Here is an 18,360-nt window from a genome sequence, read left to right as displayed (position 1 = left end):
AGTTCGGTAGAAGAGAGGAAAAGGGCGAGGGAAGAGGGAAGAGGGGAGAGAGAGAGAGAGAGAGAGAGAGAGAGAGAGAGAGAGAGAGAGAGAGAGAGAGAGAGAGAGAGAGAGAGAGAGAGAGAGAGAGAGAGAGAGAGAGAGAGAGAGAATGCGGCGCTTCTCGCAGTGCGTCTGCTGATCATGTTTGACTGGGTGGTAGCTGAGAGTAACTATCTGGCACAAGGCCAGCCTCTCCTCATCTCAGCATTAACTACCGTCGGCTCTCACCAGACCTGACTATCGGCTGCCCACCTGACTACCTTCTCGTCTGCCTATCCGTCGACGTCTTGGAGGTGGCTCTGGTCGCCTCGATTATGCTATACACTACACAGGTAGGCAAAATGGGAATGGCTTTTTCCTTGCAGCGCGAGCTCGGAAAAGTTATATAGGTATTAGGTATAGGTACTTCGGTTTGTGCCGTGTCTGAATGTCACCCATCAAAAAAGCCAAGAGGCTCCTCTAGCCTAAAGACTGGATTATCTGACCTTCTTACATCAATCTAACCTCTGATTCAGAAAAAAATGACAACATGCACATCCACCTCGGAAAGGACACGGTAAGGCCAAAGGTTACAAGCAAACACCGATAGCCAAGCGTTCGGGAATCGGGAGTGTTGACATGCGTCACGCTTTACAGGCACCGAAAAGGTTGGTAAATAAGGCGAAATCCTGTACACACGGATCTTGTATGCTTCTACCAATTTAGCCGAAAAGCGCCACGCAGATAGTCAAACAAAAAGTCACATCTAATGACACATAGCTGAGGCTTAGTCAAATATCGTAGCGATTATCCAAGGACATGGTTTTAAAATCGCTACTGCTGACAATTTTTACAATACTCTGCCAATGACATGGTGTAAAAGTCTGTTCCGTAAAAAGCTGCATTGAGTTTGCCGCCTCAGAATGGCACAACTACAGTCATCGAATTTTATCGGATGGATGGATGATGATGATATTTGTCATTTGGGTTGTTGGGGGTGTTCTGACTTCATATTGGTTGCCGATGTAATAGGAGATGAGCTCATGCATCAAGCCCCAAAGGCCAAGTAACCAGCGCGGCGTTAAATTAAAAAAGAGCACGGGGTTGGCGATAAAAAAAAATGATGGCACGAGTTAGCCAGTCCCCATACGCACTTCACCTACGCTTCATCAGCATCCTACCCTCGCCCAGTCCGCACCCCGCATACAATCCGCTTACACCCCGCTCGAACCCAGCTCGAGTCCCTACCCGCCCGAACTGTAACCCTATACCAGCCCAGCCCCCGGCTGGGCGTGCCTCGATCCTACCTGAGTCACCGTGAATCACCACGGCTCACGAAACACCAAGGTCGAACGTCGGTGTCCGTGGAAAACCTTGCTACATCGACCGTCACGGAAGACTGGTTTAAACTGCTCCAAAATGTATGGGAATCGGCAAACCGCTCTGCGCAATGTTCCAGCATGTCAAGTGGACATGCAGGTTCGGTGGAAGCCTCTTTAGGCGTGCGTTTTTAATCCTAATCGCTTCAGACGTGCAAAATCGGTAAAAACCACTTCGGACGTTCGCTCGAAATCAAATACTTCCAAAAGGGGTACGAATCTGAAGGCTCCCAGAAAGAAAAAGATTTACGCGAAAGCTACCGAAAATTACCGAAAATTAAAATAAAAAGTTCAGGAATCGGTTTCCCAACGACGAGTTGACCATTTGAGGCACAGACGCAAACGAAAAAAGAGCAACAGCAGTTAACAGACCCGGCATTCCGGAGGTCCGCTTACGGCTGCATGTGGACAACGTGAGTTGCATATCAACTCACGGCGACTCAGTGGCCAACTCACGGTCGGTCGGCTCCGTCGTGACCTGCCTGATCCGCTTCCGGGCGCAGCCAGCCCAGCATTGTATGGACAGACGTGACCGGGCAGCGGTGCCATGACAGGACGAATGCGGCCGCTGGGTCACGAACATACTCGTATTCAGGAGCTGCTGTCATCGGCTCACGGATATAGGGTTACCATGGAGCGAGTCAATAGAAATACGGTTCATACGAAGGCGGAGTATAGATGCACTCGACGAATTCGTATGCAGCTTCTTGACTTCGAGTTACAACTGACATGATATTGGCCGACCAGAAGCACGAAAATACGTTCCCTATCGAAACTAGACGTCAGCAAAAATTCCCGGATCTACCCATAAAAAGACATCAGTTGTGACATTCTAAAAAAGAGCACGACATGCTTTTGACAGCGAGTTGACGTTTTACGTCAATGTCACTCAGGTCTTACCTTAGTTCTGTTCAGCGGGTTACTGAAGTCCCAGTCCGGTGCCACGAACAGAAACCCGCACCGCTGGACCTTTCGGGACGCCTGTGAACAAAAGAGGTTAAGGTCATTCACAGCTCTGACAGGTAGGTCTAAGGTCACCCAAAACAGGTTTGCGCGCAAGGGCGGAGGTGGGAAGAAGTCAGAAGGCCTGACGATGAGCAGTCGTGACGGCATGTAGACGCTGACTTCCCGTGTTTTGGGACCGGAAAACTTAACGAGACAGTCTGTTGCGGGCACTATACGCATCGAGTAATAAGCGTACGAACCATCGCGTTGTGCCCATGGCGTAATAAACTAAAGGTATATTATCTGTGGTGCCGCGCAGCCCACCGGCACATTATTTAGTTGCGGCGTCTCCGCCCAAGTGCGCTATTGTTTTGTCGCGTGTGCGCAAATACTGTTTCCTTTTCAAGTACCTTCTGATCTCGTTTTTAGTATTATATTTAAATCGCATTATCTTCGCTATTGTCTTAAGATTATATAATGTTACTTGCGTTCTAAAATAAGTTTAGGGGAGAGCGGGGTGAGTTGTATCATGTCCAAGTTGTATCAGGGCGAATTGTGCCAAACTTATCCAATAGATAGCGCTCGTGACACGACCAGCCGACGAGGTTTTCCGGGCGCCATCTTTCCCTGTTCTGTCGTGTGGCTGGGTGGACGCGTCTCAAGGTGAGAGCCGATTTTATGTTTTTTTAATGTCATTCTAAAAAAAATAAGTTGCAGGAAAATGTGTGTTTTGGGCATTTATATGTGCACGAATTTGAAAGATCTCCGTAGCGGTGGTGAGGGTAGGTTCTAAGGCTGCGTGAGTGAAAATGGAATTCTCCAGCTGTCCGCTGTTTTTGAGCACGAGGATGTTTTTTCCAAGATGGCGGCGAGGTACATGTTGTATCAGAGCCGGGTGGGGTATGTTGTAACATGTATGTATGTATGTATGTATGGGTATGTTGCTTTTGATCGCGAAAGTTAAGCCCTGGCTCGCGTTTGTAGGGAGCTAGTCAATACTCGTTCCATTTCGGCACAATGTGTTGGCTGCTTTTTAACGGGTCACTTTTGCGTCTAGTCTGTTGATGTTTCGTTCGTTTCGATGTTTCGTTCGGATTGACCTAAGTTTGGTCTAATAAAAGTGAAGCCTTTGAGCATATACATTGCATTAATTAACCCCATTTAATGTTGTTGTTATGTTCAAAACCAGTAGCAAGCACACTCCCTGAAACGTGAAATAGTGATACAAATAACCCCACCATGTGATACAACTCACCCAAGCCATGGGGCAAGTTGTATCAAAAACATTGTCCTATTCGGCAGACCGTAGAAGAAAAACTAGTAGAGGTAGCGGAAAAGTTACTTTGCACAAAAAAGCAGAAGAATCAAGGGAGGAGATAGTATGGAAATAATGAGTTTATCACGGATAGTTACGAGGTTATGGGTCTCGGAGTAAAAACTGATACAACCCACCCCACTCTCCCCTATTGTGCTTTAATTGGCGTAATTATTTCGTTGTTTTCTGTAAGCCCGTTTCTATCTTTTATCTAAAATAGTTTGTGTTTCTGGCACTGTCGCTTCCGCTCCATTGTTATTCCGGCTCTCGTTACACAGTTGTTTCACATCTCGATATATCTACGCTAAATATAGCTTTTCTACAGTGCACAGTGGCGTCTGACAGGCTGAGTATTCGCGCGAGCTTTCCTCACGTTTTTCCTTAATTTTTACCGCTGATCTCTCGTTATCTCGCTTACCTAAACATTGTCTTTCGTCCCACGTGTCATTTTGGCAGAACAATCATTTTCCTTCCAATCACAGAGCACGTAGCCTTTACCTGACCACTTCATAACTGGTGACCCCGACGTGATTGTTTTGCCTGCTTTTCCTGTGCTTTTGTTGTCATTTTTTTTTTTTGTCTGTTTTGTTGATTGACCTCCCCACCTGCTCGTCGTGATGCCTGACCCTGTTGATGATGGCCGTGCCCTCTCCGGTGACACTGTTGTCCCTGTGACTGGGGGTGCAGCAGCAGCAGCTGCTCCAACTGACTCTGCCGCTGGTGCTGTCCAGCACGTGTCAGTGAAGCCACCAGCCTTCATGGAGACGGCTGTCCAGGGCTGGTTCGCGATCATGGAGGCCCAATTCCATCTGGCCAAGATTACCAGCGACACCACCAGGTTCTACCACGTCCTGGCTGCCCTTCCGCCCACCACAGTCTCCAAGCTTGACACATCAGTGCTTGGTTCGAGCAGCTATGCAACCCTGCGGGATGCTGTGTGCTCCCTCTATGAGCGGACTAGGTCTGAGCTATTCGATCAGCTCATCAGCAAGGTCCAACTGACCGGACGGCCTTCTCTTTTCGTCAGAGAACTACAGGAGATTGGCTGCAAGGTGGGGGTCGGCGACGACCTCGTGAGACACAAGTTGCTCCAGAGCCTGCCGCCCACCGTGGGAACTGTCCTCGCAGCCCAGCGGGACCTCACGCTCCACCAGCTGGGCAAGCTGGCCGATGAACTGATGCCTCTGCTTCAGACGTCCTGCTTAGCAGCAACTGCCCAGCCTCAGCCGCCCTCGACCAGTCAGCAGCAGCACCAGTGGGACCATCGTCCTGCCGCCCGATCCAGTGGCCGCAGTCGGGATGGACCTCTACCTGCTGCCAGCTCCACTCCACGAGGCCTGCAGCCATTCTACAGAGACCAGCGACCACAAGTCTGCAGGGCGCACCTGTACTTCGGCCAGGAGGCCCGCACGTGCAAGCCCTGGTGCCGGTGGCCGAAGAAGGGGGACGCCAAGATGGAGCCCTCCTCCCGGCGTGGTTCTCCCCAGCGTCCGGGAAACTAGAGGGGCAGGCCCTCGCGACTGCGACGCGCGGCCTGCCACTCTTTCGAGTCGCAGCCCAAGCTGGAGCCAGCACTCTACACTTCATCGTAGACACTGGAGCCGGCGTCTCTCTGGTGCCTCAGGACGTCGTCAAGGGAGCCATCCTGCAGCCGACAGCTGTCCGTATCACCACCGCCAGTGGAGCGCCTCTCCCAACGCATGGTGAAGTACTGCTCTCCTTCGTCATTCCTGCCCTCCGCCGTTCTTTCCTCTGGTCGTTTGTTGTTGCTGACGTCACAGCTCCCCTGCTCGGCCATGATTTTCTTGCCCATCACAACCTCCTTGTTGACTGTGGTTCCCAGACTCTCCTGGACTCCGTGACCTCCCTCCGTTCTCCAGGTGCTCCCGTCGACCGCCCCGGTCCCGGCGCCTTCCTGGTCAACCAGAGCGACAGTCTACCACCGGAGGTCCAGACACTCCTGCAGCAGTTCCCCTCTCTGCTGATGCCGCTGCAACTGGGAACAGAAGCTGATGCGTGCCCGATTCCAGCCTCCCACAACATCGACACCGGCAGCTCTCCACCGACGTTCGCCAGTCCGAGACGACTCCCGCCGGACAAGCTGGAAGCTGCCAAGAAGACGTTCGACATCCTGCTGGAGGCTGGCATCATCCGACCGTCCAACTCTCCCTGGGCATCGCCTCTGCACATGGTCCCGAAGAAGACACCCGGGATGTGGAGAGCGACAGGGGACTACCGCGCGCTGAACGGCAAGACCAAGCCAGACCGCTACCCGCTGCCACACATCCACAGCATCAGCACCCGTCTCCATGGGATGCGTGTGTTCTCCAAGGTGGACCTGCTGAGAGCCTATCACCAGATCCCTATGTCGCCACAGGATGTGGAGAAGACGGCTGTAACGACACCATTCGGCGCGTACGAATACGTGTTCATGCCGCTGGGCCTGCGGAACAGTGGGGCTACATTCCAGCGTGTGATGGACCAGCTGTTCCGCCAGGTCAGCTGCGTCTTCGTCTACCTGGATGACGTCCTGATCTTCTCGCCAGACGCAGAGCAGCATCACAAGGACCTTCAGACCGTCCTCGGCATCCTCCATCGACACCGGCTAAGGATCTCGCTGGACAAGTGCGACTTCTTCAAGTCGCAGGTGGTCTATCTAGGCCACACCGTCTCCGCCGAGGGGCTCCGGCCGCCAGACGCCAAGATCGAGGAGATCGCAGATCTGCCGACTCCACCGGACTCCACAGCACTCCGCCGATTCCTCGGGATGGTCGGGTTCTTCCGCCGGATGATCCCACACTTCGCCGAGATCGTCCACCCGCTGACAGAGCTGATGAAGCACAACCAGAAGAGCACCAACCTCCCGTGGACCGAGACGGAGCTCGCCGCCTTCACAGACATCAAGGAGGCACTGCAGACAGCATGCACCATCCGACATCACCTGCCGTCCTGTGAGACCTACCACCTGGTCACCGACTGCTCACAGGTGGCAGCCGGTGCAGCTCTGTACCAGATCGTGGACGGTCAGCCTGTCCCCGTCGGCTTCTTCTCCAAGAAGCTCAGCGACCAGCAGAGGCGATACTCAACATACGACCGCGAGCTGCTGGCCGCCTACCTGGCCGTGCTTCACTTCCGTCACCTGTTGGAAGGTCGTGTCGTCGCGCTCTTCACTGACCACCGGCCGCTCACCACCGCGTTCCTCAGCCCGCAGACGGCCAAGTCGGACCGTCAGCAGCGGCACTGGAGCGTGATCTCCGAGTACGTCTCCTCCGTCCAGTACGTGCGCGGGGCTGACAACGTGGTCGCTGACTGTTGGAGTCGCCCTGTGACCCCCGACGCCCTCAGTCCGCCCGACCAGAGCTCCGAGACCTCGCCACCGACAGGATCACTCCTGGCCACACTGGGCAGCGCGGCTACCGCGCCCGTCGGTGCGGGTGCGCGCCCTGAGTCGCCTCCGGTCACCGTACCGGACGGCGCGCGCGCGCGCCCTGTGCCGCCTCCGGTCGCCGCACCGGTCGCCGCGCGCGCGGTACGCCTCGAGCCGCCACCGGTCGCCGCGCCGGACAGTGCCCGCGCGCGCTCGGAGCGGCCACCTGTCGCCGCACCGGACCGCGCGCGCGCGCGCCCCGATCCGCCGTCTGCTGCGCTCAGCAGCACCGCCGCCGACACTGGCATGACCCCGGTGACTGCTGCGCCGCACCCGGCCACCGAGTCGCTGGCGGCTGCCGCGCCACCGAGCACCACGCCTACAGCGTCAGTGAACGCCGCCACCGTGGACGCCGCCGACCTGCACGCCATCGCCGAGGCTCAGAGGGACGACCAGGAGACAGCTGCCTACTCGGACCGGCTGACACCCTTCCCGTTGTCAGCTGATCTCACCGTCCTCTGTGATACCACTCTGACACTTCCCAGGCCGTTTGTCCCAGTCCCCCTCCGCACTCATGTGTTCGAACAGGTGCACAGCCTCGCTCACCCTGGTGTCAAGGCCTCCCTTCAGCTGGTCAAGTCGCGCTACTTCTGGCCCGACATGGACCGCTGTATCCGCCGGTGGGTACGCGAGTGCTCCTCCTGCCAATCGAGTAAGGTCCACCGCCACACCAAAACCGTCCCGTCTCCGTTTTCTCTCCTCAGCGACAGGTTCGAGACCATCCACATAGACATTGTCGGTCCTCTGCCGCCATCAATCCCTCACGGTGAGTCTTTCACCTCCCCGTGTCGGTACCTCCTGACGTGTGTTGACCGTTCCACCCGCTGGCTGGAGGCGGCCCCTATCGCCGACATCTCAGCAGCCACCGTCGCAGCCGCCTTCATGGACGTCTGGGTGGCCCGGTTTGGTGTGCCGCTGCACGTCGTCACCGACAGAGGTACTCAGTTTGAGTCCGCCCTCTTCCGACAACTGGCCGAGATCCTCGGCTTTCACCGCCTGCGGACAACGGCGTACCACCCCAAGACCAACGGCATGGTGGAGCGTCAGCATCGGACGCTGAAGTCAGCCATCATCGCCAGCAAGAAACAGTGGTTACAAGCACTACCTGTGGTCCTCCTGGGCATCCGGGCGGCCATGAATGAGACTGGCTATGCGCCGTTCACTGCCGTCACCGGGGGCATGCTGTTGCAGCCCCGGATAAGTGTGGACCGGCAGCCTGCTCCGGACGGCGCCGCCGAGACCGTCGGGGAGCTGGCCCGCCGACTCGCCAGGACAGACTTCCTCTCGCCGTCTGAAGGCAGCCACCATGGACTGACCCAGCCGCACATGCCGACCGACCTCTCGACGTGTTCACACGTCTGGCTGCGGGTTGACCGCGTGCGCCGCCCTCTGGAGGCGCCTTATATCGGCCCTCTGCGCGTCCTCAGACGATGGGATCGCTGGTACCAGCTGGAGCTGCCGTCGGGGAAGAGTGACACCGTCTCGGTCGAGCGGCTCAAGCCAGCATACCTACCGCAGTCACCGCCGCCGGGTGGGCTGGGCGGTGCCGATGCCGCACCGCCCCTGCCCCCCGTGCAGTCCGGTACAACCACATCGCCGTCGGTGGAGCCGGGCCGCGCCGATGCCGCGCTGTCCCCGCTTCCCGGCCTGGCCAGCGCTGCACCGCCTGTGCACGCTTCATCATCGCCGCCAGCGGAGCCGGACCGTGCTGACGTAGCGCCGCCACCATCTGCTCCGCCACGTCGTGGTCGCCGTCTTGGGGGCCAGAGCTCGGCGCCCGCGTCGCCGCCGTCGCCTGTGCCTGTTCGTCCACAGCGAGACGCCGTGTACACTCGTGCTGGTCGCCGCGTTCGGTTTCGTGTTCCACCCTCGTGAGTTTTTTATCTTTTCCCGCTCCGCTCTTAGGGGGGGGGGGGAAGTACTGTGGTGCCGCGCAGCCCACCGGCACATTATTTAGTTGCGGCGTCTCCGCCCAAGTGCGCTATTGTTTTGTCGCGTGTGCGCAAATACTGTTTCCTTTTCAAGTACCTTCTGATCTCGTTTTTAGTATTATATTTAAATCGTATTATCTTCGCTATTGTCTTAAGATTATATAATGTTACTTGCGTTCTAAAATAAGTTTATTGTGCTTTAATTGGCGTAATTATTTCGTTGTTTTCTGTAAGCCCGTTTCTATCTTTTATCTAAAATAGTTTGTGTTTCTGGCACTGTCGCTTCCGCTCCATTGTTATTCCGGCTCTCGTTACACAGTTGTTTCACATCTCGATATATCTACGCTAAATATAGCTTTTCTACAGTGCACAGTGGCGTCTGACAGGCTGAGTATTCGCGCGAGCTTTCCTCACGTTTTTCCTTAATTTTTACCGCTGATCTCTCGTTATCTCGCTTACCTAAACATTGTCTTTCGTCCCACGTGTCATTTTGGCAGAACAATCATTTTCCTTCCAATCACAGAGCACGTAGCCTTTACCTGACCACTTCATATCATTGCATCAAACCAGCGACCGTCTAGCAACTATCAGTCGCGCAGACTTTAAAGGGACCCTCCCACCTAAACATTAGTTTTGAGTTGAGATAGCCAAGTTTGCGGCCAGGCTCAGAAACCACCATTTATCCTGGTCGCAACCCCCGCAGCTTTATGGTGTTCAAGAAATTTCTTCCCTTTACTTGCAGGGTGGGACCAGCGTGGTCCCTATCTCTTAACCATTACGGGAATCTGATGACGTCATCAGGCTTTCGAACGTCCGTTAAATGTTTGACTAAAACGTTTTGTAGCACGCGGTGGTATATGCTGCTTTGCGCGCAACAAATGCCGCACTTTCAAATAAAGTCGCTAGGAACAGCGGAGATCCCAAAAAGTAAACAAAAGTAAAAGTCTAATATCTTGAAAACCGGTGAATATTTTTCGATGAAATTTGGTAGATATTCGTTTTTGCTCTTTCTGAACCGAGCGACATCACTTTCATGCCAATTCATTCACTTTTTTGAAGGTGGGAGGGTTCCTTTAATCGTCACCGCATCACCGTGTTTTTTTCATGGACATCTTATATCCATGAAAAGAACATTGAAGCATATAATGTTAATAAGAGCATCAGATATTATATAAGTGTGAATTCATGGGATCATGGGATCACTAGCCCCACGGCAAGACGGATCACGGAAGTCACCTGCTGTAAGCCACGGTAGGTAATACGGGCCTCACCTACCGCCATGCCAACCCAGCCCGTCCAGCCCAGTCTGGCCTGGTCCAGCCTGGTCTAACTGCGTCACCCGAGCCTCGCAGATGGTCAGACAACAGGCCAAACCGGCACAGAGGCCGTCCGGGAAGGCGGCAGGTGAGTGGCCGACAAACTGTGTCAGGTGGACGGTGTAGGACGGCGCAGACCGGTGGCTATACACACGAAACAGTACACAGTACACGGGCCTCGATACAATGCATACAATACATTAAAGGGACCCTCCCACCTTCAAAAAAGTTAATGAATAGGCATGAAAGTGATGTCGCTCGGTTCAGAAAGAGCAAAAACGAATATCTACCAAATTTCATCGAAAATATTCACTGGTTTTCAAGATATTAGACTTTTACTTTTGTTTACTTTTTGGGATCTCCGCTGTTCCTAGCGACTTTATTTGAAAGTGCGGCATTTGTTGCGCGCAAAGCAGCATATTATACCAACGCGTGCTACAAAACGTTTTAGTCAAACATTTAAAAATCGTTAGATATCTGCGCTGACGTCAGACATTCAGAGGGGTATTCCTATGCATTAGCCCCTCTGGTCAAAATGCTGCAATTTTGAAATTCAATATTTCCGATTTAAGGCATTTCTCGATGTTGTGAATGCCGAAACCGGTAATTGTGAGCCAGGGAAGCCCATTTTGGCTATCTCAACTCAAATCTAATGTTAAGGTGGGAGGGTCCCTTTAACGGAACTATCTGGCTTATTTTATACAGGTCTGGCGCCTGGACCCATGGGCGAATCGATTTAACCCTATTATTGTTCGTTTTTCTTAAGTTTGCCCCTCACTGTAAACGTCATTTTGAATACAGCACGAGAATTGCTAGCTGAATTACTGAGAAAACTGGTTGGCGCACATTGTATTGGAGATATGAATAATATTTTCAAAATATGTTTTGAACACAGACGATGTAACGTTAATGTTAAACGCCGTGCAATTTATTAATTAGTTCAGACATAATTCCTGAGAAGTCGTCTATCACTGTGGAGCTGTAGGTATGGGTAAATACGAGCTATAAGTCTGTGAAATAGTAAACAAATTTGATGAAATTGATCGTCTGTGAAATCTGGTGAAATCAATGTGCGCCAACCAGTTTTCTCAGTAATTCAGCTAGCAATTCTCGTGCTGTGTTTAAAAAGACGTTTACAGTGAGGGGCAAACTTAAGAAAAACGAACTATAGTGGCAGGGGGGTTGTTTTTATCCACCCCTCAGGTTTTTCGGGAATATCTCCGAAACCGCTGAAGCTACGATGCTGAAATTTTCTGACTTTTCCTCAAACTAAATTGGGCACATTCCCTGAAAATTTCAAGTTCATAACTTTACCAGGGGCGGCTCCAGGGCACTGGGAATTGGGGGGTCCTATTCGTGAAGCGAGTCATTTGGGCGAAGATCACGATGCTGCACCAGTTTTACGAACAGTAAATGAAAGGTATCATGTGATAACATATACAAAGTTATTGTGCATCCTTTTCTGACACGTTTTTGCTATAATAGGCGGATCCAGGCGTCCAAAAAGGGGGGTTATTTTTTACCTCCCAACATAGGTACCCTGACACCGCCTATGCATGACCAATACAATTTTAGTCGTTCTCTCATAAGAAAATTGTAACATAACAAGACCATTGCCACCCTTTTTAGAAACAGTACCAACAAAAACCTTATTTACTATACTTTTTGTGTACCCCCAATCTCAATGATCTGTATCCGCCTATGATTTTTGAAAATGCATATTTTTAGGATCCATGTGAATTCCTGGTTCATTCTCTATCGATCGGCAAAAGTTGCGTTAAGATTGGTTCAGAAACCTGGCCGTGATAAACAGTCTAAAATGTATCTGCAATTTGCCCTTTTTTAACCCCCTCTACCCCCCTATTAACATTTTTTAATTTTTTTCTTTAGAAATGTAGATCTCGTTGAGCCAAATCGAATGCCCTTTGAATTTTGAAAATCGGCCCGTTAGATCTCGAGATATCAAGGGGGGGGGTCGTAAACAGCCCCCCTGCCACTAATATGGGGTAGCCAGGAGCCTGCCACTAATAGGGTTAACTTTATTCGATTCTTAAAAGACTCTATCTAAGACTTCAAATAAAGACCCAAGATTATAATTTACACAGGCATTGGTGAATGGGAGCCAGCGAAGCTTCAGTGATAGTTCGATAAAAGTTTCAAAGGCATGATTTTGAGGCATTGTCTTGAATGATTACATTTTGAAATGGCAACGACGGAAATATATAATCTTTCCGGAAACAATTGGTATTGATTCATTTAACTATTGTCGTCCGCTTAGGCGTCACCTGTCATGGAATACGTGATATATTTTGCCATTTTAAAAATAAATGAATAGGTAAATAAAATACAGAAAAGCAGCAAACCTGCAAAAACAAACCAAACCTGCCTATCATTCATTGATTTACTATTAGTATTGTGCTTTCATTCAACGTCTATGAATTAATTATTTTGACGGCGTTTCATGACTCAAAACTGTGTAATCTTGAGTTCATCATCGTTTCAACGACCCCGGCTAGACTGTCAATTTTCCTCTTCCTGAACTGCCCAAGCATCCCCTGGTCATTGACCGTCTGGGACCATTCGATCAGGAAGGACCGGAGTCGGTGGAGGGTAATCGGTAGCGATCAGAATCAAGAACCGTGACTGTTGGCCATGACGAATGACGATAGCGTTACCTCGCCGTGCGGGTCAATCGGGAAGCAGGGTTGGTGTCAGTGATCTGTGATCATCTGATCAGTGGTCAATGGCTGGGACCACAAATATACCAATTAGTAAAACTAAATAGAAATGTAAGAGATAAAATATCAGGTATTGGCCTCTTTCTCAGTCATGAAATATTGGCAATCAGTCACGCTGATCGGTGACCGGTTACTATTTAATTGAATGATATCAGTGATCAGTGATTCGAAATTGATATCAGAGTTAATTGACCACTTGTCCATTGTCGACTATCCACTGTCCAAGTGATCAAAAGTTGGTGTTAGTAACCGGTGCTGTTGAATATTGATCAGGAAAAATAAACAGGTAGCCGGTAGATGAAGCTGAAGAAGTAACAAGCAGGTCACTGACATCAGCGTACGAAGTGCCATCACGTCAGTTGATATGGCATGACATTAGCTAACCTCCCAGCGAAGTACGTCACTTCCAAGTTTCAACCAAACACCGCCAAAAACAGTCATACGCTGACTATTTTGACCTGACACACCTCCTCATCACACATTCACGAAAACAACTCCTTCGTAAATTCCACGTCCATCCTTTGGCCGTCTATCAAGTCCTACCCAAATCCTCCTATGTCCGGTCACAGCAAATCCAAGCCAACACCAACCTACCGGCCTCGCCGGGCCTCGGAAAACATCACCAACCCAAGCGGCACCAACCATAAGGGCAAGTTTTCCGCTGAGGCCGAACGGCCGAACGCCTTTACGGCAGGTGCGGTCAACGACCGGAACGCCAAGCCTGCGCGCGCGCGGTACGCTGAGAAAAATCCGGTAACGGCTTCTCTGGGTACAGCCGTACGGCAGCACGGAAGGAACGGTGCTATTCGGCTGGTGCCGTGTTGGAGAAGTGCTGGATTGGAATGATGTCACGGATGATTCCTGCAGTACAGGGTTATGCTAGGAGGTGCTGGTGCTATGTGCTATAGTGCTGGTGAAGACGGACCTGTGTGGTGCTATGTTGGAGTAGTGTTATGTAACATGGTGACCCGGACGCACTGGTGCTGAATCCTTTGTCCGGCGGACGCTGCCGAGCCGATGCATTTTATTTACTAATTTATTTATTCATTTATTTATTTTGATTACCAGACTGCTACCACTTTTTTACAGTGCTACGCCAGACTGATGCCGTGCGGCCATATAAAAATCAACCGTACCTGCTGTACCTTTCAAACACCTTCCCAATCGTTTATCTACCTGTCTGACCGATCACTTGCTCTGTACCAACACGATTTGACCGGAATTAGCACAACCCAACCCAAAGTGCATCTACCCCGCAATAAGCCCAGCCCGCGTGGTGAGTTTCAAAGTCCGTCTGACCCGTTTTGCCCACACAACTCGTTTAGCCAGTCATCGCAGGCCGTTGCTCTGGGTCGGCGACTCGGCACAGTGGTGCACGGTCGGAAAGGCTGCGACGACCGGTGGTGGGCAGTCATCCCCAGTGTAGAGCTCAGTAGCCGGTTGAACAAAAAGTTTTTTGGTATATCAACACAAAAAACAATATCGCTTTCGTGTTTGATATCACAAACCAAATGCTATTCCTTTTTTTTTTGGTTTCACGAATTCCTCTTACTGTATAAAATGATTGGAATTTTGTACTGAAGATTCTCGCTTTTATTGACTGGTTTGGTATTTATATTTCGTCAATGGTGGCTGCTAATGTTTTGTACCTATTTGTTTTGGTTTCATTTCCCAAATATTCAGAAATTGACATCACTAACTCCCGATTCCCACCCCTCCCCAGCACACTGACCACAGGGCTGGGGAGGGAGGTGGGAGTCAGATCCCACGCCAATCGTCCAGTCGCAACGGTACGGTGCGGCGGCCTGCTCCATGGCTGGTGAACACAGCAGAATTCTGAGCTTGATAATTTGTGAGGCTTTGGAGATTTTCGGCTATTTACAAAAAAAAAAGAATAAATAAATGTAGAACGGAACAAACATTCTTAATTATTTTTTTCTTCCTTGTCTCTCCTCTAAAGGTGTGAATGTTCGGCGCTAAAACTGTAACAAAATGCTGACCTGCAAAACTTGTAACGTCATCCAATGTCGACAAATGAAACCTAGCTGCATTGCAATGCATACCACTGAGAATTATGGCGCATAAGACGTGATCGCATAAGTTCAGGTTGGGATTTTCAATAGAAAATCACAATTCTAAAGAATAGTGATTGTCTAATTGAAAATTCCCAACCTTCGGATACCTACAAAACACCGCCAGACATACATTTTATGGCACGCCAATACTGCATACATGACTATCCCAGCCAGGCATCTGGGCCGGCCGAGCCGCGGGCCGTCGGGCCGTCGCTCAGAAGAGCAGGTTGTGACCCGCTAAGGTTTATAACAGGCTGCCGGCCCGCGATCAATCAGCATTCATCATGTCCGAATATGAGGAAAATGAGCGGCCTCAGGAAGCTGAAACTCCGCCCGGGTAGTGAGCAGAGAGCAAGATGGCCCGCGAGAGGTCTGTTCAGAGCGTTCTGCTGCTCCTGCTGTTGTTATTTTATGAAACCAAGGTAGAAGACAGCAAGGCACTGAGAGGTCACACATTGCTATCACTTATTCCACTGTTCATTATCCTCCCCTATAAGGTTTGTTGAAATCGAATTGGTCAGGCGATTTAGTACAGGAGGCATCAGAGCGGTACCGAACAATCCGAGCCCTGAACTCTTGAGTCGGGCTGGGGCTTTTTATCTTATATATGTAAGCATGTGAAGTGCCTCCCTCCATTAGCATAAGTAGCCAAATATAGCAATTGAATGACTGAGCACTCGAAGCTCAGTTAAGTACCGTTGCACATTACAAAGCAGTCAAGCGCCATTTAAAATCATGAACCTCAACCAATGTGCCCTTTGAAATCGCCTCTATACTCACTTTTAGCAGTCAGCAGGCTTTTTATGAGTAAGGTCACCGAAACCATTTATATCCCCAGTTAAATGTATCATATCGCGCTCATCACACTGATTTCCCGTTTCAATACGAACAGTGAACACCAATCAAAGCCAAAACTAGCTATCAGTTCAGATAGTCTTTGCGCAGATTAGTTGGCAATAGATTCGTGAATCGGCCGTTTGGGTTCACGAGTCCTAGCCCAGTACCTGGACCCAAATTCGAATAGTCTTGTTGAAATGCTAGGTACTTGAATCACCCCGACACAAACCACGTCATGATTTAGCATACTACACGTTTACTCGCCGTATTCATGAATATTTTCTTGCAGCTGACGATCGTTAAAGCTAGCTGTATCGGCAATGGCAGTGCGACCAATAGAAAAAATTGCGCCATGTCAAAACATAATATTTTATAAGAATAGGCAATTGACGATGTTTCACTTATTTTCTTTCTATATTGTACAATAAGGTAGCTTTACAAATTATTTTAAATGGCCACGGGTCCGCCAATGAGCTGCCACAGCACGGCTCGTGTCAAGTCACGGACTGCCTTAAGTCCGTGTCCGGTCACGAAACACGACCCGTGTCGTGTCACGGACTGCCGTGTCACGACACGGAGTGCCCGTGTCATACACCGCCCGTGTCTCACTCGGCTAATCAAGCGACGGATTACGACAGTCAAATTATGCAGATAATCCCCAGAGGTGCCCAGACTGGCGAATTACAATAATGACTCTGCATTGCGACACAGTAGTGGTAGCTATCGGAGTGGCCACGAAATCAGTTGGGGAAACTACGAGGAGCCAAGCAAAAATTGGATTAGCCAATCAGCGGCTGGAGTGGGCGGGGCGATGACCATATATGGTCATAAAATCAGACAACTTCATCTTTTCAATGAATTTTAGCATTCAAATGAAAAAATAAGGCACAAGAATGTTTTTTAACCACACAAGGCCTACACTCACCCGACGCATAATTAACTGGCGGCTCTAAATCGCAGAGTTACAACGCAAGGTCAAACCGTGATTGGCAAATATGGCGGATTGAAACAGACGCGCCAAAAAATGAAAGCAATACCGTGGTTTAAAAATGTCATTATTTTTATTATTTTGTTTATGGTTTTTCTAATTTTAGTTAATTTATTATTTTATAATTAAATATATTTGTTTATTGTAATTAAATTAAATCTTTTAACAACTTTCTTTCATAAAACCAATCCATTTATTGAATTGGCCAGCTGATTGTGACGCCCAGAACCTGCAGAAAAGCCGTTTTCCTATCGCCATTTTCGAGTCAATTCGCCGAATTTAATCAAATCACACTAATTCGTAGTGAAAAATGGAAGCCTTTTCTCTCCAATAAGTGGACGCGATACCGCAAGTACCGGCTTGTTATACCGTTTTTCACCCTTAGTAGCGGGGGCTGCATTTATGCCCATATATGGTCATCAAAAGTCCATTTATTGACCAATCCATTTTTGACATTCGCCTCGTAGTTTCCCCAACTGAAATGGGGAGGCCGGTGTAGCCACCTATGTATTACTTGTGTTAGCTCACACAGCTAGTCAGCAGACAGCCTAAGTGAGGACTGGCTCATGTCTTTCGACTAATCACTAGCAAAGGGTGGCCAAATGACGACATACTCTCTAATTTTCTCCAACTACAGCCCCAAAGGACCACGTAGACGGCAGGCTCTGTCTTCGATAGTACCAAGCGACCAAGGCCCTAAATACACAAGCGACCACCTAACGATGCAGCCTTCCAAGTTCAATCAGCATCGTGTGGATAGCTGAAGACATGCTGTGCACATCACATGAGGAACAGACGTCAGACGAACAAACGACATTCGACTATATAATACCTTCCTTCCAACTAGCACCGGTTGGAGATGACTCCAGCGCGAGTGACTGAGCGGCAGACTACGTCTTCATCCATAAAACCTTCCTTCCAACAACACCAGACGAAGGTAACTCCAGCGACGACGGCCAACCAGTGTTCTAAAATTGGATTTTGGTTGGGTGTGACGATGATGACCAAAAAATCTAGGATGAAAAAAAAAAACAAGTGAAAACCTATATCACTTTCGCAATAAAGGCGTAACGCTACGCTGGCTGATAATAAAAGAACATACCATTCCTGACCACCAAAACTAACCGAAAAAGACGATGCAAATAGGTAAGGGTGATATACGGCAGAATTATAACTTTAGCATCTGATCGCCAAGTGTTTCGAAATCCGTCCCATTTTATCCCAACCTTTGTGTTTGATTGAGACTAATGAAGTTAAGAATCACCTTTGTCTCTTATACAGCTAAGAATGAATACCTACTTCAACCAGTGAGATTTCATTTTCCTCACAAGTCAAAATGCATTGTCACAATTGAATGACTGTCCAGTGGCCATCCTTCTCCTAGCCCT

General features: G+C 49.9%; 1 protein-coding gene across 1 annotated transcript in view; it reads right to left on the bottom strand.

The window, feature by feature from the left end:
* The window catches only part of LOC122363173 (protein outspread-like), a 92,550-nt gene that overhangs the window by 66,433 nt on the left and 7,757 nt on the right, over window positions 1-18,360 (bottom strand). The window contains exon 2 of the mRNA XM_043332133.1: window positions 2,301-2,381. Coding sequence (XP_043188068.1) covers window positions 2,301-2,381 — 81 coding nt within the window. The remainder of the gene's footprint in view (window positions 1-2,300; window positions 2,382-18,360) is intronic.

The sequence above is a fragment of the Amphibalanus amphitrite genome, unplaced genomic scaffold (genome assembly GCF_019059575.1).
Source record: "Amphibalanus amphitrite isolate SeventyFive unplaced genomic scaffold, NRLGWU_Aamphi_draft 000608F_arrow, whole genome shotgun sequence".
NCBI classification, from domain to species: domain Eukaryota; kingdom Metazoa; phylum Arthropoda; class Thecostraca; order Balanomorpha; family Balanidae; genus Amphibalanus; species Amphibalanus amphitrite.
Note: the sequence above shows the minus strand (reverse complement) of the source record. Positions and strands in the feature narration are given on the sequence as shown.